The following is a 21,847-nucleotide window of genomic DNA, read 5'->3' on the forward strand; positions in this document are numbered from 1 at the left end:
GAGGATGACCCCGTTACACCGAGGCACTTTGAGGCCGGTTTCGCTCAGCAGACGGGGAGCTGCAGAGGGCCCATGGAGAGGCTGTGCCTGGAGAGGGCTGGGGGATAGGTGGTGACACCAGGAGCAGGGTCGGGCTCCAGCACTTGGATGCAGGGAGAGCAGTAACGGGTCACTGCCCTCTGTCACTGGTAATTAGGTCCACTTAACAAATCCCTTACAAAACAGTCAGAGAGGAGTCAGGGCATATGTGTCTGTCATCTGCTGCTGGTGGGAAAACCCCTTGTTAAAAGCCTCATCTTTCCTGCTTCAGGCACGTGTCAGTAGTTCTCTGCTTAAAAAATAAATCAGATCAGAAAGACGAGGTCTAACACCAGGCTTTTTTCCTTACGGCAGATTTAATATCTACTGCTGATAAATAGCTATTTTTCTATCTCTGCTTTGAACCTAGCTTCAGGTGATCGTGGCCTTTCCTTCCTGTTTCAGACTGCATGGACAAGAACTCAGGTGGAGTGCTGTCCTGTAGAGATGCCAGACCCAGCAGACCCCAGAACGCCACGTGGTGGCACGGTTTGGCATGTTGCTCCTGGAGCTCCCTGGGGTCCAGGCCTTTTCTGAGCCCCCCACCTGCCTGCACCCCGTGCCTGTCCTCTCCATCCCAGGCTTATTCCTCAGCCCAGGGCTGTGCCTGCCTTCACACGAGGCTGATCTACGGCCTGAGACTGGCAGTGACTCATCTCGGCCCGGTGCTTGGTGCATGTTTGTGTGTGTTTGTATTCCTCATGCTCCTGGAATTCTTTGTCTGTGGCTTGCAACCAAGATGTGGAAGAATCCCTGCATCATTTACATCACAGATTCAGGATGGGAAAAGGAAAATGTTGACCTAACGTGCCTTCTGTGCTTGGTATTCCTCCAGTCCCCATGACCATCCTCTTCTTGCTACCAAATCACAGGCACATCACTTACGGAGACGCGTGGGGCTCTGGGTGTACTCCATCCCCGCCCCAGCCTGAGGTCTGCCAGACCCAGCTGTGTTTTTCTCCCAGTTAAAGCTCTCAACATCCTCCTCTGCTGCTTTTTCATCGTCTCCTGCATACCTGCAGTGTTTGTTTTCTTTGTCTCTTCCATGCCCTGTTGTTTCTGGATCGTGTGTCTTGACCTAAAATAGAGGCTTACTGGGAGCCACGTAGGCGTGAGTTAGAGCAAACATCTGTACCGGTACCTGATTTCACTAGGGCGTAAAGAGATTCTGGGGTACAATAAATATTGTTCCTGCCTCAGGTATGAGATTCCTCATCGCTCTAAATGACAAGTAATTTTTATATAAAAAAAACTTTTTATTAAAGGTTTTGACAGGAGACGTGACACAAATTATTCCTCAGCAGCCTGAGAGATGTGTTTAGACCTCTTCTTATCGGATGAAGTCTCTGCTTCTCTTACAAATTTACCGTTTTTTGAGTTTCCTGAGAAAAAGAGAATAGATTCTTACGCCTTTCTCTGTTGCCTCTCTTTGGATTCCTCACAAAATTGCGGAGAACACAAATGCTGTCTGAGCGGAGCAGGGAGCGTCTCTGAGAAATGAATGTATGAATTTCCTGCTCAGAAACAGAGCAGTCACATACTCATCCTTCCCATTTGAAGGAACTGCTCTGCCTCTGCGTAGTTCTTGCAGAAGAACTGCCCGTTTGGGGGTTCTACCATATTTCAGTACACCAATGGGAGACTCGATGTGATCTTTCAGAGATCACGGTGGCTGTAACGAGATAAACCCTGATGTGGAATGAAGGCCAGTGAGACGGCTCTCCCTGCGCTGTGCAGGGGTGATGCTTACACCCAGGCATTAGGAAAGCTTTTAAATGCTTGCACAAATTAAAAGGAAGGGAAGTGAAAGCCCTAAATTTGCTTTGTCATTTTGAGGGAGGATTTTTTTTTTCTTTCAAAAAATGTTTGCTAATTGTATTTGAAGGTAGCAAAGATGAATTTGAGGCCCTGGAGGCCTTTCTGCTCTACATTTGAAATACTCGGGAAGGCAGTAACATGTTCATGTTACTTCAAACTATGTCAACATCTTTTTGGTAGAGATCCGTCTCAAATTTAGCGAGACCAACAAGTCTCACAACTCTTTAAAATGCCAGTTGAGATGGAAAGGCTTTGGGGGAAACTTGCAGTGAGAGACCGCAGTCATCTCGGTCCTGCTCAGCTCGTGAGAAAGTACTCAAGGTGTCTTCTTACCTGAAAACAAAGCTGAGGGATTTGGCGAGCAGAGTGTCGGGGCTGGCATGGTTTGCTCTCACATAAACCCTCACTCACACTCACCTTCCTGCTCTACATCTGCAGGAACGCTGATGTCAAAACCTCTGGGTCTTCAGGGAGTTTTAGAGGAACCTGTGCTGAGAAGCCGAGTTGGGCTGCTGGTGCTTGGAGTGCTGTATGGAGCGGCTGAGCCCATGTGTGGCTGCCCTGAGGCATGTCAGTCTGGATATCAAAGCTAGGATAAAAACTGCTGTACCAGTAACAGGAAGAAATTAGGGTTAAGAAATTAGGGTTGCTCTAACTGGGGTAGCAGCTGGACAGGGAATCACGGCTGGCTTCACTGAGCTGATCATCCTCATCTTTAGCTTCCTTGGTACATCCTTGTTTGAGATTTGCTAAACAGTAAAAAAAAAAAAAACTACTTCGAACATGGTTTTGGTGTTTGTTTTTTTTTCAGCACCTAAGAAAACAGTTGCTTACTTCCATTCTCTCGAGTATCCACACTTTAAAGTAGCTGTTCTGCTAAGTGTTAAAAAAGGAGGGGTTCAACACCGAGTTGTAATTCTGCTGGAAACTGACGATTTGAAACTTGATCTCCCTCTTCTCTGGGATCACAGTCAGAGTTTTTCAAGAGTTGCTTTCTTACCTCTTACGTCTCTGTGCTCTATGGTAGCAGTACGGTATTGCCCTAAAAACAGCTGTTCTGATGGTTCACAGGAGCTATCACGTATTTTGGAATGCCAGGCATGTTATAAAATTTTGAATTTCATCTTTCAGACTTTTTTTTTTGCTTCCCCATTCAAATTGAATAAATATTGACATGGTTCTTGTTTTTGTAAGTATTGATGGAGCTCAGATTTTCCCTTTGTTGTGGCACCTGGGTCACAGTTCCTCCTGACACCACCTTCAGTTCTCACACCCAGCTACCGTGCAAGCAAAAAAGGTCGGAGTTAATCATTTCTGCTGTCTCTGAATTCAGCGGTGTCTCTGCTTCTCTTTCAGTAACTCGTCACAACCACCTGAAAGACTTCATGCTGGTGGTGTCTATTGTCATCGGAGTGGGTGGCTGCTGGTTTGCCTATATCCAGAACCGCTACTCGAAGGAGCACATGAAGAAGATGATGAAAGACCTCGAGGGGCTTCACAGAGCTGAGCAGTCTCTCCATGACCTTCAAGAAAGGTAAGCTCTCTGCGTGTGCCCAGCTGGAGCATTCAGCTGGTGACCTTTCCTGCAAAGTTATTCCTTGTTTAGATTTCCAGCAAGATGATTTTTGCATGTGAAGATATGTTCATGCTCACTTGACCTGCATTTTTGAGGTTAATTAAGTGTTAACTGAGTTAAGCTAGGGCTCTAATGGTGTACCATGTGAAGCCTTGAGTGGTAAGAACTTCCTGGCGTCACCGGGGTCCTGAATCTGTGCGGTGAAGCCACTTGAGCAAAGTGACTCCTGGCACGCTGCTGGGAGGTGCAGCCGAGGGCATGGTGACATGGAGCCGAGCACGCTGTGTGTGCTCACCCGGAGGCTGCTAACGAGCAGTTTCATTTCCTTTCTGTCTTGTTTTCACGTTGTCTGCCTGTGTGTTAGTTCCTGTTCTGCCCTGATTGCTGGCTCTAAAAAATCATTTCTGAGTGTCGAGGAGATCTTGACTCCGTACGGCTTTGTTGTTGCTGGCACATGGGAGTGCTCTCCTTCCCCTTGGAGGTTCGGTGCTTTAAGGTGTAAAACATCAAACTGAGGACAAGCGACTTGAGCACTCCTTCGGGGCCTGACAGTGCTTTGCCACTCACAGTTCTGCTGCAGTCTCTAATTCTGAACAGGTACCTCCTACACACTCACCACAGTTCAGTGTATAGCAGCAGTGACATGTCTGGTGGTTTCTACTCACAGTCCGACTCCTGTTGAAAATACATCAGGACTTCCCCTCTGCACTGAAAATTACAGTGTAAACCTGCACCTAAAAGGGAAAAAGAGCTTCTGAAAGGCAAGTAAAGTCATCCAATTCATGTAGAACTTGTCATCCAGCTTGTTTCACTCCGGGTTTTGGCCATCAGGAAGCATACTGATAGGGTGGAAGCAGTCAGGAGGGGAATTGCACATCCTCTCGGATTCTTCTTTGGGCTGTGTGTAGCTGTCAGTGCTTCCCTGCCTGCTCAGTAATACCTAACCCTGGAAGAATGAAAAAAAACACGTGGGGGGGGTATTAAGTGTGAGTGGGTGAACTGTAGGCACTTAGGCAAAATACCGTACCCTGAGGAATGTGATCTGTAGTCACAGAAATTATGACAGTGGTTCCAGTAAAGCTGCTCAGCAGAGAATGGGCTGACAAAGCAGGCTCCCTGAGTACAGGGGTTTTGTAGGGAGGAAGAGCACACGAGGCTGCTGCTGACAAACCAGAGGGGTTTTCTGGCAGTAAGATTTTGTTACGGGTCGATTTAGCAAGTAGCAGAACATGGTAGACTTCAGCTCTCCTTTTTACTAATTTTAAACGTAACGTTGAAGGATAAACCTTAATTTGGCTGCTGTGCAAGCTGACAGCGACGTTCCCAGTGACGTCTCTGAGAGCGGAGCCAGCCCCAGTTACGTGGGGGCGGCGCTGCAGGTGACGGGGACAAATGCCAGGATCCTAAAGATGCAGATCCCCAGTGGAGATTTTTACAAACAGCTGAGGCTTCGGAAACAGTGCGATGCACACACGGGACCACAGCACGCTTTCTTACCTACCTGCTTCTGACGGCCTCCTAGGAAATGTCCGTGTGTGAGGGATGCTTGAAAGCCTGTCACTGCCAAGATTGCATCAGTTGGTGTCTATATGGAGAGAGGAAACTCGACAGACTGCTACGTGTCAGTGGTGCAGATACGTGACCTCCTTTCTCTTCGACTTGAAGAGAGAAGAAGCTGCATTTCCTCTCCATCTGCTGAGGAGCTGGTTCTAATCCACGGCTCATTTCACAAAGCTTTGCATAATTTTACATTACAGGCTGCAAATATCCCAGAGAAAAAGATTTATTTTTTTTCTGCAGCCAGGACACAGGAATTCCTCCTTGGTGTCCAGCTCCTGCAGCAGCTGCCCGAGGCGGTGGTGCCCAATGGTGTGACCACGCTATGTGGGAGCCTTGGGCCCTGCTTGGAGGGCATCTGTTAAAGAAGGAGATGGGCCCAGGAAGCTTAACCAATGCTGCAAAGCCAGGCAGGGAAGCACAGAACCACGTGTGCTCAGCATAGCTCGACTCTTACCCCAGCACACCCTGTGGTGGTCCTGCAGGGTGTGTGCGAGGGGCTGTGCTCTGCAGAGGCACTGGGCTGGAGCTCAGGGAGTGGGAGGTGGATTCCAGGCCCTTGGCATCCTCTTGGCACAACACTGAAGGAATTCTCCTGCAGAGGTGGATATGCCTTCACTTCTCTAGCCTTGCTTCCTGGGAAGGTTCAGCTGTGGAGCTCAGCTGCTGTAAAAATGGCAAAAACCACCAACCGGTTCCTTCCCATGGACCTGGGTAGAAGTTAGGAAGTTCTGCTTGAAGTAACCTCTTCTAGCTCATAGAAATCCAGCTGGAACCTCTGGAGGGTGAACAATGCCTTCTTCAGCGCTGTACTGACTGCTGGCACTGCTACCTGACTGACAACCCCGGTATGTTCTCAAGGAATGTATATATGAAAGGCCATTTTCTGTTCATGTTCAAAATACCTTTTGAGAACATCCTCCAGCTGAGTGACCCATCAAAACAGAAACGTTCGGGTCTTAGCACGTTCGCCCGAGGACCGTGCTCCCAAACTGTGAAGCCCCCGATGCACCTCGGTTCCGTGCCCCTGTCACAGGTGCAGCTCTGCTGGCACCTTGCTGTGTCCTGGAGCTCGGTGCACAGGACCCAGGGTGGCTGAATCAGATGCTCTGCACAGACATCCAGATGGAACGCACAAAGCAAGGTTTGTCCATAACCAGCATAAGAAAATAGACACTCTGCTGCTGGGAAATAAACAGAAGTAAGGGAAAACAGAGTATTAGTGTGCCTTGGAAAATTATATTAAGGATAAAATTCCCAGGGAAGAATTCCGCGTAATAGCATAGGGAAATTTCTCCTTTAAACAGAGATGTTTTGGTGGTTTGGGATTCTCACAGCCCTGGTGTGGAAGAGCTTTAGCAATGATGCACAGGGCAGAGAGCGTGGGTTTATCTGAAAACTTGGAATGTCTTGGCAAAACCTCTTCAAATTGTGAAGAAAAACATTTGAGTTTCTCAACAGAGCTGTAAATTGAAGATAAACCCTTTCCAAGAAGAGAGCCAGCATCGTGGCTGCTGAGAGTCCAGCCCATCCAGATTTGTTCTGAGTTGCTGCCTGTATGCCAAGGAGGAGCCTGAGCGGCAGGAGCACGCCTGGGACCACGAGCTGCAGGCAGCAGTCGGTCACTGCCGAGAGCCTGAGCCACCACTCTGCACCTCCCCTGGGCCGTATTTGTCCCTCCTTGAACCACTCGTGGTGCCCCAGGACCCCGCTCCCCAGAGCCCTGCTTACTCGGCCTCACTGTCCCCAGACACCCAACCTCGCTGTCCCCTCTGCTCTGCTGCTCAGTGCATCGCCCCCTTGCCTTGCTCTCCAGTTTGGACGTTGAGGATCTGGAGTGGGAGAAGATCTTGGCGTTATGGAATGCTTACTGCTGGCTAAGATGATTTCGTTTGTGGCTTTCAGGGAGTTTTTCCTTTTCATTTTATGGAGGGTTCTGTTGAAGGAGGGCAGGAGGTGTGTGTGGAAAGGACTGGCTTGAGTGGGGAGCAGATCACAGAATCCTTGAATCATTCAGGTTGGAAAAGACCTGTAAGACCATCAAGTCCAACCGTTAACCTGGCACTGCCAGGTCTGCCACCACGCCATGTCCCTAAGTGCCACAGCCACGTGTCTTTTGGAGACCTCCAGGGATGGTGACTCAAACGCTTCCCTGCTGCTAGCACGTGGAGGTTGTTTGGGTGGCAGTGACAAGGGACGTCACTGCCTCTTCTCAGCACAGCTTCATTCCTGATGCTAGAAATTGTGCTAGGATAGGGATATGAAATTGGGCTAGGATAGTGCAGCTCCCGTAAAGTGAGGACAACAGAAACCTTGAAACAAGTCGCAGTGACTGCAGTGTCACGGCCCGCAGCGGGCTGAGACTGAAGGGGTGCAGGTAATCTGTTATCACTTTCTGTTGCCGTACATAATCCCTGACGATTTCATCCTGTCAGGAGGAAAAATAATCACTTCCAGGTGAGATTAAGACTTGTCTAAATTTGAACACTTTTGCAAGTGGAATATGGAGATGTCCCATCTGTGCATTCATACCCACTCAGGCCTACCTTCCCCTCCTGCTTTTTTTTCTTTTTTTTTTTTTTTCTTTTTAATTAAAGGCAGAATTTTTTGTTAAAACACTGAAACTTCAAATGGAAGTAGTGAGCGTTTAAAAAATGAAGTAAAAGTGAAAATCCAGAGTTTTCAGATACGATCTCTGTTCACATCAGTGTAGAGCGAACAGGATTGGGGCTGCTCGGGGCTGCGGCTGGCCAGCAGGCGCACGGTGGTGCAGGACAGCCCGGTGTGCACAGCACTGGGCTCTCGGGCTCTCTCTTTGCAGACTGCAGAAGGCACAAGAGGAACATCGCTCTGTGGAGGTGGAAAAGGTGCACCTGGAGAAGAAGCTGCAGGATGAGATCAGCATCGCCAAGCAGGAGGCACACCGGCTCCGAGAGCTGCGGGAGGGCACAGAGAACGAGCTGAGCAGGCAGAAATACGCTGAGCAGGAGCTGGAGCAGGTAAGGGGTCATGGTGGGGCACTTAGCAAGGGGGCATGGGGACACTTAGACACGCCAACGAGAGCAGTAGGCAGCTCCTCACTCTGCTTCTTCCTTCTGAGGAATCCAGTGATGTTCTGCTTCTGACACTTTTTGGTTTTCCACTCCCCTTTGTGGAGGAAAAGATCCATGCATTTTTTTCACCACTTCACAGTACACATCCCCCATAAGGAATTACAGCGCTGCTTGCTGTTGGGTGGCAGGGACAGCAGAGGTGCTGTCTCGAGGGACGTGCTGCTGTCACGTCATCCCAGCACACCTTCCAAAAGGAGAGGCATTGAACTTGGCCTCTAGCTGCACCCCTCTGGTGACTGCTAGCCCTCTCTCCAAACCAGAAACTCTTTCTTTTTCTCTTTTGTATTTATTTGGGGTTTTGGGAAGAATGCAGAATGAGTTCTTACTGTGTTTTCTTGTGTCACAGAGGTGTACAAAGGAAATTTTATTCCAAGGAAATGTAACACTAGATTAGAATCTGTGTAGGTTAGAGGTCATGTGCAATTCTCAAAAACATTAGTTTTAAATCTAGGCTGACAGGAAAATGTATTCCCAAGCTGCAGATTGAAACACAGGCCTAAAGAGAATATTGTGTGTAATTCTGCTGCTGGAAACAATGAAATGTGTTTGGTCCAGAAATACACACAGATGGAACCATGTGTGATACTGTGAAAATAACTTGTCATAGGTCAGAAAAAGGATTCCCAATCCTACATCTAAAAACCTTGATTCCTATAAGCCACAGGGAAGTGATGGAGATCAGGGACATTGCTGATGGCACCTGCCTGCAGCAACAGAGAGCAAGGAAACAACACCTGGGGATTTTACCTCAAAATCTGTTGCCCAAACCTACAAAGAAAGTCCAAAACACAAATCCAATTTCTCCTTCCTATTTCACCCGAGAGAAAATTCTTATCTGACCTTAATTCATAGGTCAGTTTAAACAGAAATTTGACAGAATGGCCTGGGCCAAGCAAGTGCCTTGGCTGTTCCAAGGCCATCAGCGTGCCCTTCCAGCCGGGCTGTGTTCTGCCACCATGGAGGGTGGGGAAGAAAACGAAACAGGAATCCAGAGTTTCCCACGGGCAAGGGAAGAGCATCTGTCCTGGGTCAACAGGTAGCCAGGGAACCATGGGGCAATGTAGCTGAAGTGTGCAAATAGCCAGCAGTCAGCCAGTTTCCTTCCCTCTTCCTCTCTTATTGGAGTAAGAGCCGTTCAGACACCCACAGACTCCTGCGACAAGCTTTGCTCTCTTGGTCTCATTCCTCCTAACTTGTCATACAGCCTCCCCACAAATTCATCGAGCTCCATGTCAGAGCATGCATTTGGGCACCTGTACTCGTGTAGCCAGCAATTCAGCCCTTCTGGGCCATTCAGTGAGGCCATGCAGCCCTGCTCTCGTACCCCGTAGCCCTTGTACCCAAGCTGCCATGACCTTTGGAGAAGGCAGAGCGCCATCCATTCCACTTTCCCCCTCCACTTTACATTTGTTAAGATATCTGAAAAGCCAGAGATGACTTAACCACTCTGTTGTTTCTTAGAGGCCTTCGTGAGGGATGCATTGCAAGGGTGAGTATCGGTTTTATCCACCTGACCCCACTGTGTGGCTGTAACACAATCACCACCCCAATGAACTCGAGACCACAAATACACTTAACCAGTCACTCCCACTGACCGTAAACTCATCTGGTTTTAAGATCTTGGGTCCCAGTGAATATTAGAACAAGACCCCCTTTTGCACCAGTTGATTCTTACCACTAAACCAGTATTCCTGCTGGAGCCCAGCATCTGAGATTAAAAACCAGGAGATTTCAGGGACTGGGCTCTCGTGTGTGTACCAGGTTGTTGACACCGATCCTCTCCTCACTAGGTCATACTCCACCCAAACCATGGCCCCTGACCTCAGATTCAGAAGGCATTTGTTGCTTTCTAAGCTGCTCTTAGTGGTCATATTGAGATCAGAAATCTCCCCAGGAGAATACGCAGTCTGCATGGATTCCCCTCTGCAGCCATGTCAGCCTTTGTGTTGTGAGCTCTGCTGTACCAGGGCTCATTTCAACCACTTTTCCTTGGCTGTTGCTCTGCACTGCTTCCCTCTTCCATAATTCCTAAGAACCTTGGAAGTGTTTTGAGCACACCTCTGCCCCAGATCTGTAGGGGCAGATTTCTTGTCCCCCATGCACTTACTGATCATGATCAGGGTTCTGCATGGACTGGGGGAAGCACGTGGTGCAGCTGACATCCAAGGGGAAAACCAGGCTGTCCTGGGGTCTGTGATGCTGGATTTGAAACTTTGGAATGACTCAGGCCATGTTATGTTCAACAAGACTAAATCTTACCCAGAACTGATGTTGTAAGTAGCTCACCTCTTCTGTGGTGCCCCCTGGCTACTTCTAGATGAATTCTGCAAACGTACTCCAGCATAAAGTATGAGATGAAAGCATTTGAGAGTGATGTGGTGCTTTTGGCTTGCCAGAAGTTGTGCTTGTGCTGGATTTGGAGAAAAGTGACTGTGCTAAACAACATGTTCATGGAAAAGATTCAAGTTTGAGCAAAAAATAAAAAATGCACATCTTTAGTTCGAAAATGAAAAGGCACTGGCACCTTGCTAGCTAAAGGCAGGTGTGAACAGAGCCACGGGGAACAGGCATTGAAGGTCCCACTGACCGTGTGCTCCTTAGGTCAAGGCCCCAGAGACCAGAAAGAGGAAATGGGTTATCTGCAGAGCTCCCTGGGCCATCTGCAGAGCTCCCCAGCCCTTGCCCCACGATGCCACGCCGTCTTGTGGCTGGACCCCAGACCACACACTGCCAGCAAGTGCTTTTTGTTGGCAGGGTGCTGCTTGCTGTGGCAGTGAGAGCACCCGAGCGTGCTCAGAGCTGGAGCTTTGTCAGCAGCAAGGCCGTGGTACAGCTCCAGCCACGTGCACCCCTCCTGGGCTTCCAGGTGCCGTGGTCGAGGGGCGCAGCAGGGCTGAGCTGCAGGAACCGTCCCGATGTGGAACAAGTGAGCAGGGCTTAGCGGTAGTGAAGTCCCTCCGCACCACGTGTAATAAAAGAGATGCGCTAATTCTTCATGCACTAAGTGCTTGTATATCACTTTTGGTGTCTTCAACCTGCTGATCACCCACTTCCTTCTAATTTTGTAATCGCCCTGATCCCCAGCAAGATAAGTGTGTGCAGGAGATGAGCTGCGAGGGAAGGAGAGTCCCCAGGAAAGCTGCAGGAGCTGCTGATTCCAGACGTGGCATTTCTTTTTCTGACCAAGTAGCACATGTTTTGTGTCTAAATATTTTTGTCATCTTGCTCCAGTGCGAAAGTTGTCTTTTGACAAGCTCCCTCTGTTTGGCTCAGTAGCTGCAGTGAAAGGAGGCAGTTGCCTGCGCGGTGTTGTCAGCAGTTTTGCTTCAGGAGGAGGAGAATTTGTGGGTTTAGCAGATCTGAAGGCAGGCAGCAGAGATTTCTAGAGGCTGGAGATAAGCACTCTGAATATCCTTACCTAAAGTCTCGTTCCCTTTTAACTAACTTGTGTGTCATGCTGTCAGCTCTGGAGGATTTACCGTCCGTGCCACTGTGAGTCAGAGGAGCTGCCCGAACAGATGGGCAGAGCAGGACGTGCTCAGCGCTGCAGCGGGGAGGCAAAGCAGCACTGCAGCTGCTGGAGGTTTTTGAGAGAAACCTTAAAAAAAAAAAAAAAATCACCTTTGAGATGAAAGGAAAGCACTGTGGGCTGCTCTGGTCATCCAAGCGGAGCGCTGGGTGGCTGCCCACCTCGCACTCCCCCGTGCCACCTGCTCACAGTACCGGGATGCCACCGCTCCTATTGACTTCAGCTCCTGTCACGAGTAAGGTTAAGTTGCGTGGGGTCTTTTCTTTTGTTTTTTTCTTTTTTCTGGTGCACCAAAAGCCCTGTGCTCGCCCCCAGCAGTTGCCCGGTGGGTCCCCGGCGGCGCGCTGCGGCTGCCCCCGGCCCTCCAGCGCTGCCCGTCTGCCTCTCCCCAGGTGCGGATGGCGCTGAAGAACGCCGAGAAGGAGCTGGAGTCTCACTGCAGCTGGGCTGCGCCCGAGGCCCTGCAGAAGTGGCTCCAGCTGACCCACGAGGTGGAGGTCCAGTACTACAACATCAAGAAACAGAACGCGGAGAAGCAGCTCCTGGTGGCCAAGGAAGGGGTGAGGATTTCAGTGTCCTTGTCCAAGGTCTTCCCCGCGCGGTGCCGGAAGAAATGGGAAATGAAACTTGTGTAAAAGTGTGTTCTTCTGCATCTTCCTCCCATTTCCTTTCAGCGAGCCACTTCTGCATTCATCTGCTGTGTCACGACATGCCAGAAGCCTTAGTGCACAGCAGTGCTAAACAAATCAGTGTGAGGTCCCGTAGTCCCATAAATTGTTCAGGTGAAAGACACGATGCAGTTACACGGCTGTGGCTCTTGACTTCATCACATCTAGTGCCTTAGTTCTAACTTTTTGAAGTGCAGCAGGCGACTAAAAGCAGTGAGTAGCAATTGCCCCTCACAGCTGCAGGCACAGACTGGGGCCATGCCCCTCAGCCCCGCAGCACTCAGCAGGCTGAAGTCCCGTGAGGGTGCAGCGTTAGCTGTGGGCTGTGCGTGGTGCAGTCAGTAAGCAGACAGTTTTGCACCTTTACAGATAATGTTTTAGAGGCATGGGAAACAAAATTTATAACGTGCATGCAAACTGTAGTGATGAATCATCATCTCTTGTTCCCAGTGAAGAAATGTCTGTGCCAACTAAAAAGCGGGGAGCAGCAGGGAAGCTGTTGGAACACGCGTTCGTCTCTGTGGATGTTCACTGCAGTCAGAACTGACAGCTCGTGAAAAGTTGTCTGCCTTAAACGTGTTTTCATTATGAACATCTTAACATTTCAGGGGGTTTGCTTCTCTTGTGTCAGATGTCGCGGCCGTGCCCTTGGTTTGTCTTCTGTGAGTCTCCAGTTAATGCCACTGGATGCTGTGAGCCAAAGATCTGTGTGGGGAGACTTCAGTTGTGAATATGCACAGTGACGAAGGGAAGGTTAAAAAAACACAACAACAAAACACAACCACCCTAGGGCATTAATATTATTTCTTTCATAGTTCTCTCGTGAGAAAGACCAAGCAAGAGACATGGAGTAGGTTCAATTCCCTCTGAAATCAGAAAGGCCAGGGAGGAGCATGAAACCTGCAGCCTGCTTACTTGCTCCCTCATCCACTGCGTTAGGAAGCATTTACTGAACATCCCTCAGTGTTAAGAAAATTCACACTATTTACACGTGTGCTAACAGCTGCAGGACTATTTCTGTCTCAGCCCATCCAGGATGTTCTCGTCCTGGAGGAAACATAAGGTCATCTTCTTCCTCTGACCTTTTTTCTGTTAATGTTCCAGGCTGAAAAAATTAAAAAGAAGCGAAACACCCTGTTTGGAACGTTTCATGTTGCTCACAGCTCATCTCTAGATGATGTTGATCATAAAATCTTAACTGCAAAGTGAGTATCTACTTCATGTCTTCCTTTATTTCTGTCTTCCTCTTTAGCCTCTCTTGTATTTAAACACGAGCGTACTGCGGGCTGTGCAGGTGCTCTTGGTCTCATTTGGCTCGCCTTTTGGGTCTGCTGACCTTATTTAGATGGGGTTGGGCTCGCTTCTTTTCATCAATTATGTTTTATGTGTGTAAAATTGAAATCATAGTTGTGCAGAGCAATTAAAATCCCACCAAAATGGCTTTCCTAAGGAGCTGGGAGGCTGCAGCATTCAGGTGATTATCCCTGGCAATCCCAGTTGTTACTGCTCTAAAGGTTACTGCTCTGTTCTCGAATGTGGAATGAAAAATGTCTCAAGCGTTAGGACACAAAGCTGAACTGCCAGGCTCCCTCTTTCAGGCAATGTTTTGTACTTTCCCTTCGATTTCTACATTTTCCCTCTTTGACCCTTGCTTTCAGACAAGCCCTGAGTGAGGTGACAGCGGCGCTGCGGGAGCGCCTGCATCGCTGGCAGCAGATAGAGCTGCTCTGCGGCTTCCAGATCGTCAACAACCCCGGCATCCACACGCTGGCCTCAGCCCTGAACATCGATCAGAGCTGGATGGGCACCCCGCGCCCGAACCCCTCGCACTTCATCATGACTGATGACGTGGATGACCTGGACGAAGAGATCGTGTCTCCCATGTCCATACAATGTACGTAGATCGTGTGGAGAGGTGGAGCTGCTACAAGTAGTTCAAACGCATTAGGAGGAACTGAGGTGTCTAAGCAGTTTTTTAAAGGATCAAAGAGAAAATATTAGCTGCAGAGGGTTGGGAATGTCCATAAGTGCCAGATCACCACTCATTGCTTGCAGCCTGTTGATTCCAGCAGAGCTAGTAATTTGTCAATGTTACTTTTCATCATTTAATCATATCTGTGCTGTTCTGTTCAACTCACTGAACAGAAGAATTTGCTAGAAACAAAGCTATGGGCTACTCACAGAAGTGAGAGGCAACTGAAGTGCATTTTCCCTCGGTTAAAGCACTTGTTCAGGACAGAAAAGGACTGGGAGCACCTCCTCCTCATGCGAGCTTTGCACCTCTTGCCATTCTGAGCAGGAAGGAGCAGCCTGCCGTGGTGCTCCTGCCCATCTTTAATAAATTGTTAAATATATACGGGAGCAAAGGCTGAAACCCCAGTGCCCATCTCCTGTGTAGGGGTGTAGTCGCCAGGGTGAACATTCCTTCCCTCTTTGTCAGTGCCTGTTCACATGCAAAGTGCATCAGCTCCTGCAGAAAGGAATGGGGACTGGGAGAGGGAGAGCCTGCTCTGAGGAGCTCGGTATCTGAAGGGGCTGAACCTGAGTCACCGTGTGCCTGGCACTCTCAATTGCTGAGCTCTTGCGTTACGTGGAGGCTGTCTCCTTCTCTGGAAAAGGTTTGTGAATCAGCCCTGACTCTGGTTCCCATGTTCAACTGACCCAGATTCACACGTGGCCTAGCTTCTCTCAGAAATGCATTTTCCAAGTACAGTTTTCTATCTCTAGCTGTTGCATAAGAGAATGGGAAGTGGCTCCAGACGCTCTGACCACTGCTCTGCACCAGCGGGCGCAGTGACGCAGGCAGCAGCTCTTGGCAGGAGCAAAGCTTTCTGAGCTGCAGCTGGGAGGAGAGCAGTGCTGACTGCGTTACTGTAGCAGCCTTTTTAGTTACGCCTGATTCAGGTGACTTTCTGGCTAGGGCTTCATCAAAGCCAGGCCTGTTTAACTGGGCAGGCGGGGGAAGGACAGACAGGTCTCGGGGCTGGTCGGAGGGCAGCAGGGGGTGAGACAGAGAACCCAGAGCCCGGGTACCTGCAGGACGCAGCAGGCAGGAGGGACGCGGTGCTGACACGCCTCTGGGGCTCAGCAGGCACGGGGCACGGAGTCTGGGCTTGTGTGTGCATGAGCTTAAAGCAATGGTGCCCCAGCAGCCTTTGTCTTCAGTCACCAGCTGCAGTTAGAGACCACGCTGGGCTGCTCAGCACGTGCAAAGGTGCGAGCGGGGCGTTGGTGAGGCAGGGGTGTTCCTAAGAAATCCCTGAGCAACAACTGAAGCACGCTCCCAGGGACGGGAGCTAGACAAGGCGTGAGCCCTGGGCTCAGATTTTAATCCCCTGCTCCTCTGTGCCTTGCTGCAGACACCTGGAGCGAGGTGTGTGCGTGGTGAGCACTTGCTGTCCCAGTCAGCCCAGTAAGCGGAGCGGGGCCGCGGTGCTGGTCTGCAGGGCTGGAACCCAGCAGGTCCCTGCTGCCTTCCCCAAGGGCTTTGTCAGTGTCCAAAACCAGCATCAGGAGAGACGTGGAGTGCTTCCTCCCCGGGCGAGCTGGGGATGTTGCTGGCTGCCAGTGATGATGTCCCTGTAAATCACTTTTCTCTCTCCCTCCCACCCCCGACTGGCCTTTCCCAGATGCAGCCTGGCTTTTTGGGCGCAGGTTCAGTGATCGCTCGTCTCTGTCCTCGGAGGATCAGTCCCTCTGGAAATACCCCGGTTTGGTTCTTTTTGATTATATATATACATTTTTTGTTCTACCCTCTGCCCTTTTTCTAGACTAAAAATACATACACAAATTTTCCGACTTTCCAGCACGGGAAACTAATGAATGTACCTTTCTTCACTGAGCCATCAGCATCTTTACTAACCCCTGGAAAGAGTCTGGTGGGACGAAGAAGAATCACAGTTAGCTCTACTCCTCGCACGCTTTGGGGATTTGTTGTTTTTTTTTTTAAAAAAAGAATCCGGTTACGAAATGGGGAGGGTTGTTCCTGCTTGTTGTTACCCCCGAGGCAGTGATGAAGGATTCAGGCTGGCGGGGGTGGCACCGCTCCCGTTCTCAGCCCACCAGCCCAGGGGACCCTGCCCTCCCCGTGCCCACCCTGTGACACAGGGCACGCTGGTGACTGCCGTGCCTTTCCTAAATCTTTCCCCAAACGTGCTTTTAAATAACGTGACTGGTGGCACACACTGTGCTGATCTGTCCCCCGGTGCCCAGATCCCTGGGGGCCGTGGCAGTGGCGTGCTCAGCCCCGGTGGTGGCACCTCCACGTTTTTGGGTGGGTGACCTCCCACAACAGGAGTTTCACCGACGGGCAGGCATCAGTGTGGTGGAGGAGAAGAGTGTGTGCTGTGGCAGGAGAGGCTCTGCATCGGTACTGGTTGGGAGTTGTGTGGCAGCAGGATTAAGAGCAGGTTATTTGGGTGACCTTTGTAAAATGTGCAGTCCGGAATAAAATCGTATTGCTGTGAAACGAGGGTGTGCTGTGGCTGTGCGAGGCCGTGCAGCGGGGGAGGCAAGGTCTTGGTCCTGAGCTCACTGCAAGGTAAACCACGCAAAAGGAGAGTGCAAAGCTGTAACGTGGTAAACAAGGAGTGTAATGCCAGGAAAAAAAATAGGAACAAAATAAGTCCCAGGAGAGAAAGGCAGAAACCCAGAGTGGAAACCAACCCCTCCTCCCCCAGTTCATTATTCTGTAGAGCTTGCTTCCCTGTTAGCCCCCCAAACCGAGCTCCTTTTCTGTTTTGTGTGAACACTCAGCAGCAGCAGGCAGGTTGGGATCTGCTGTGCTATTCCTGGCCATGATGCTGTAGTTGGCAGCGTTGCTGCTGCAGAGTCATGGCAGGAGAGCTTGAACATCCTCCGGTTCTGCCCCGTTAATGCTCTCCCTTTCACCTCCTCTGATCAGTTTTTTGGTGGTTCCCACCGGGGTGAGGTTGTCAGTTTTTTTTCCACTCGGAGTCCCTGTGACTCATTTTCGTTTAATTTCAGCTCAGGAGTTGTTCGGAGAAAAAAAATCTGAAATGGAAAGTGAAGGTTGTGGGTAGGGAGCTCCCACAAAGGATCTGCAGGTGGCCGTGTGGTAAAAGCAAGAGTTGGCAAACCGAGCAGCGAGGCCCTACAAGAAACTGTGATCAACCTTGGGAAGGGGAAAATAATGAAGTTGCCTGAGTTATTGCTGGCTGGACCAGATGGTCATGGAGAGCCTTCCCAACCTTTGTGACTCCATCGTTCTGTTGCTGCTTGTCCCTTCTTCCACTTGAAGCCCATCCCAGCGGTGACCCTGCAGCCCAGCGGTCTCCGTGGGTGCAGCTGAGCAGCAGCAGCTCCGTATTTCCTAGCTGTAGTTTTTCTAGCAGCAATTTGCTGGTTCTTCGATTCCCAAAAGAGCTCTCGTTCTACTTCATTTCTTAGCTTACCTGTCTGTTCACCTTTTTAACCATCTTCACATTTACTTCTTACGCCACCTGTCCAGCCCTGAACACCTTATCTCCCACAAGAGGTGGAACATCTTGTATGGAAGTGGCAGCGAGTGGGTTAGATGGTGACAAGGCCACTGAATCCCGATCTAAACGGCTGCTCAGAGGGCTCCGTGCCATGAAGGCTCCCTCTGCCTCTCCGAAGGCCCAGCTCCGTGTATGGGGTCAGGGCAGGGGTAACGGGCTGAGCTCTCTGCCCCGTGTTACTGCTAGGTACAGCTACGTGGCCAAAAAGATCGCTGTGATCGTAAAAGCTATTAATTAACTGGTGACAGTGCTCTCCGAAGGAGACAGTCCAATTTGTTCCTTTGAACCACGATGGATTTGCATTTAGAGAGCAATATTTTTCAAATTGAGCGTCTCTTTGATCAGTGAGCCAACTTGTGAAACAGCTTGGGAACAAGGGGCACCGCTTTTGAGCCAGACCTATAATTTCAGGTGTCTGCTGTGATGAAAGCTTGCGTCTGCCCAGCTCATAAATAGTTCTGTGTATCTGCCACACGTCCCAGCTGTTCTGCCCTGCAGGCAGGGTGCAAGTCGAAGAGGTTTCCTGCATCTTCCCAGAGGCTTTCCTGCCCCTAAACACAAAGCACCTCGCAGCTGTGCTTTTGGTGGCACTGGGGGCTGTCTGGGTGGCACTGCAGGAGTTAGAGCGGCGCAGAGCTCCTGCGCTGGGCTTGGCCTCGCCGACTTCAGGTGCCTGCATCTGACCACACCAGCACAGGCTCCTTTTTTAGGCTGAGGAGAAGCGGTACAGCCAGGGCCCAGTGCCTGTGAGCGGTGTGGATGCCTGTGTTAGGACGAGGTGAATCATGCCCTGCAAGGCCTGCCGACTTCACGCTTACAACGAAGGAGGCTGGGTGGCAGCTCTGCTGTAGAGCTGGGTAGGATGAATCATGCAGCGAGTTTCTGCTTCAAGCAAGATGATCAGATAAGGTGTTCAGAAAGCACCTACATCAGGAATGCCAAGCGTAGTTTCTCATGGGCTGGTCATTAATCTGGCATGTTCAGCAGCAGCAGCAGCAGCTTTAATGCTTCCTCCGCATTAAACCAGCATAACCGATAGCACAAGGTGGGGTGGCTGCAGTGGCCCAAGCGAGTGTCCTGGGGACAGAAGGCATGGTGCTGTGATGCGTAGCACTGGCCGTGGGTGGCAGCTTTGCCTTGCTGATCCGACGGGCGGGGTGTGCCAGCTGCCTTCAGCATTCTCCCCTTTCTCTCGTTGCAGCTCCTGCCTTGCCCAGCACAGTTCGCCAGCGCCTGGTGGACCCACAGCACGCCCACGGATCTCAGAGGTTGGTAGAGAGTTACGTGCAAGGCCAGAATGAGTCGGGCCAGCCTGCCCATTACCTGGCAGGCAGAGTCTCTCTCCGTCGAATGCACAGCCTCTCCTCTGGACAGTCTTTCAGTTCCGACCTTCCTGGCACCAGCCCATCATCTGCTACCACCGCCACCTCTTGCTCCTCATCCACCACTACTGCACCTGCTCCTGCTTCCCATGTCCACCCTATCTATTACCATCACACCACCACCTCTTATTTCCTTCAGATGGACTCCACCCCTGATCTACCCCCTCCTGATGTCACCTCTGGAGTTCGCTGTCGCACTGAGAGCTTTGGGTATATTTTGCTGTTTCTTTTCTAGCTCCCCCTTGCCTGCTGTGTCTCAGAGCTGATGCTTGCTGGGGTGCCCTTTCTCCTAGATTCCTTGTGCCCTTTCCTTTTGGGCCTCTGTTTCATTATTTATCCACGTTTTTTGATTCTTCAACCTCTCCCCCATGCAAGTGGACTCTGTGACGAGTGCTCTGTGGCCCATTCCCATACCTATGACCACAGTGGGTGCATAAACCACGGAGGTGCTGTGGTTCAGCTGTAGCTCAACAAATGAGAATTCCTGGGCACCCAGTTACCTCTTAATAAGTCAGTCCTTGGGTGATGCACCTGGGAGAGCAAAGGTAACACAAGTAATCAAACAAACACTGACCTTATTTGAAGCCTTGACTTGTTTGGGGTCTTCACAAGCAAATTGCAAAGGAAACGTAACGGGTAGGTACTGTGAGCAAGTAGTCAGAGCTGCTGGAGGGTTACAATTTGTGCTGTTGTTTTAAGAAGAGGCAAAAAACAGCATTTAGGAATTTTGTGTTTCAGAGTGACTCTTCACCTCCTCTGTTTTGGGAAGGGACGAGGCATTTTGTGCTTGGCTAAGGAACAGCTGGGTAGTGAGAACAGGAGGTGAAGCTTCTCGTGGCTGGGTCGCTGCCTTCAGTTCGCTCCCTCTGTGGTAACAGCCAGGGAGGGAGGCTCGCTGTGTGCAGGCAGGACCCGAGGAGCTGGTTACCTCCACGCTGACGTTAGAGATGGGAAGGACGGGGGCAGCCAGAGAAGCAGCAATCCCACGAGATGTTTAGAGACATTCTGTGGCCCAAGCAGAGGGTGACGTTTCTTGGATGGCCCTGGGTGGCCTTCTCCCAGAGCAGGGCCGTGGCAGCAGTTGGGGTTTTTTTACCCAACTCCAGAGCGCTGTGTGAGCCTGCATCCCTCAGGGTGCTTGGTTCAAAACCCAGCTGAGGTTGGAGCAGTGTGTGTGGTGAGTGCTCTCAGCTCGGGGGCGTTGCAGGCGCGGAGGTGCTGGTGCTGAATGAAGCAGGCAGGGGAGAGGGGCTGTGCCTGTCCACCGGGGAATCCCACCGCTCCCTGCCAGAGAGCTGCCCTGGGGCTGTGGCCACGTCACGTCATCTCTCTGCTCTTTGCTTTCTCCTTTGTACAATTAAAAATAGTCCTTGCCCTCAGAACAGGAAGCACGCACATGGGAGACGACCGGAGCTCTGTCATGGCAGAAGCAGGTCAGGGCAGCGTCTTCGCACATTTCTGTATCCAGACAGAAAACCATCCCCAGTCACCACATCCTCATTTGTCCTGGCATCTTGTACATCGCTCCGTTTACTTGTAGGAACTTCTCCCCGTAGCTGTAGGCTCTCTCCTGACATCTCCGGTTCGATGTCATTTGCACAGCCTCTGTTTCGGATGCCCGACCCTCTCGCTAACTTCTGTGTCTCAAAGCAGGTCTGCCTGAGGGTGCCTGACAGCAGAGCAGTCTCTGAGCCCCAGGCTACGAATAGTTGTGTAAAGCCACCAGCAGTCACAAACAGATTAAAGCATTCTGGACTGTTCTGGGGGGAGAAACTGAGGTGGACAGTAAAGAGCAACACCTTGGTTAATTCAGTGATGCTTGTTTGGGGATTATGAGAAGCAGCCTAGTTACAATTTAGATGAATTACTGCCAATTTGAATTCGGCTGAGGCTGTCCCAGCTTGACAGATAAAAGCTGGGAATACTTCTCATGTCAGGCAGCCCGTGTTTACAGCCGGCCTTCCTGTCTCTACAAGGGGCTTGTCCTGGGAGCTCGAAGGCTGATTCAAAAATGCTGTTTCAAAAATAGCTCTATAAACACTTTTTTTCAGCTGAGCCCTGATCAGAGAGATGCTTAATTGCTGACCGGCTTAAAGTCTTGGTGCTGCAGGCTCCCCTGGGAGTGGCAGAGGGAAATGCGGCGTGGCTTTGGGATCCCCATTAGGAAAGGCAAAGATGCTGAGAGGTCATTAGGAGAGAATAACCAGCATCTCCTTATTCCCCACCGGCACTTAGGAGCTTATCAGGACCTCATTGTTGACTGCTCACCCACAGGCAGGACTGCTTTCTGCTCCCAGAGGAGGGAGCAGCTGCTGCGGCAGGATTTTAGCAGTGGGGGTAGTTCTGCAGAGTATAGGAGTATTGGGGGTAAGGTTTGATCCAGCTACACAACAGCAGACCCCCAAATCCATCCTCATTCTCTATTCATCATGGAAAACAAACCTGAAGAATTGGGTACGAAAACGGGTTCTTAATGTTGTTGCTTTTAAATTTTTGCCCAACTGCATCTTTAGCAGATCCTGCTTAGATGCATCCCTATAAAAATACTGCCGTGCAGGCAAGGCGCAGCGCAAGCCAACATATTGCTCTTAATTTCTCTTTTGTACAACCAGTCTCGGAGGCCTT

The 21,847-nt window shown here is 50.4% G+C and overlaps 1 protein-coding gene across 5 annotated transcripts in view; it reads left to right on the forward strand.

The window, feature by feature from the left end:
• Positions 1–21,847, forward strand: part of STIM1 (stromal interaction molecule 1) — an 82,531-nt gene that overhangs the window by 54,099 nt on the left and 6,585 nt on the right. For 2 of the 5 annotated variants that reach the window (XM_032194993.1, XM_032195000.1), the window contains exons 6-12: positions 3,253–3,430; positions 7,851–8,028; positions 12,064–12,231; positions 13,444–13,544; positions 13,998–14,233; positions 15,969–16,049; positions 19,042–19,432. In XM_032194993.1, the coding sequence (XP_032050884.1) occupies positions 3,253–3,430; positions 7,851–8,028; positions 12,064–12,231; positions 13,444–13,544; positions 13,998–14,233; positions 15,969–16,049; positions 19,042–19,432 (1,333 nt within the window). The remainder of the gene's footprint in view (positions 1–3,252; positions 3,431–7,850; positions 8,029–12,063; positions 12,232–13,443; positions 13,545–13,997; positions 14,234–15,968; positions 16,050–19,041; positions 19,433–21,847) is intronic. The other 3 variants (XM_032195015.1, XM_032195008.1, XM_032195024.1) reach the window with 3 other exon arrangements.

Source organism: Aythya fuligula, chromosome 1 (genome assembly GCF_009819795.1).
Source record: "Aythya fuligula isolate bAytFul2 chromosome 1, bAytFul2.pri, whole genome shotgun sequence".
Classification (NCBI taxonomy): domain Eukaryota; kingdom Metazoa; phylum Chordata; class Aves; order Anseriformes; family Anatidae; genus Aythya; species Aythya fuligula.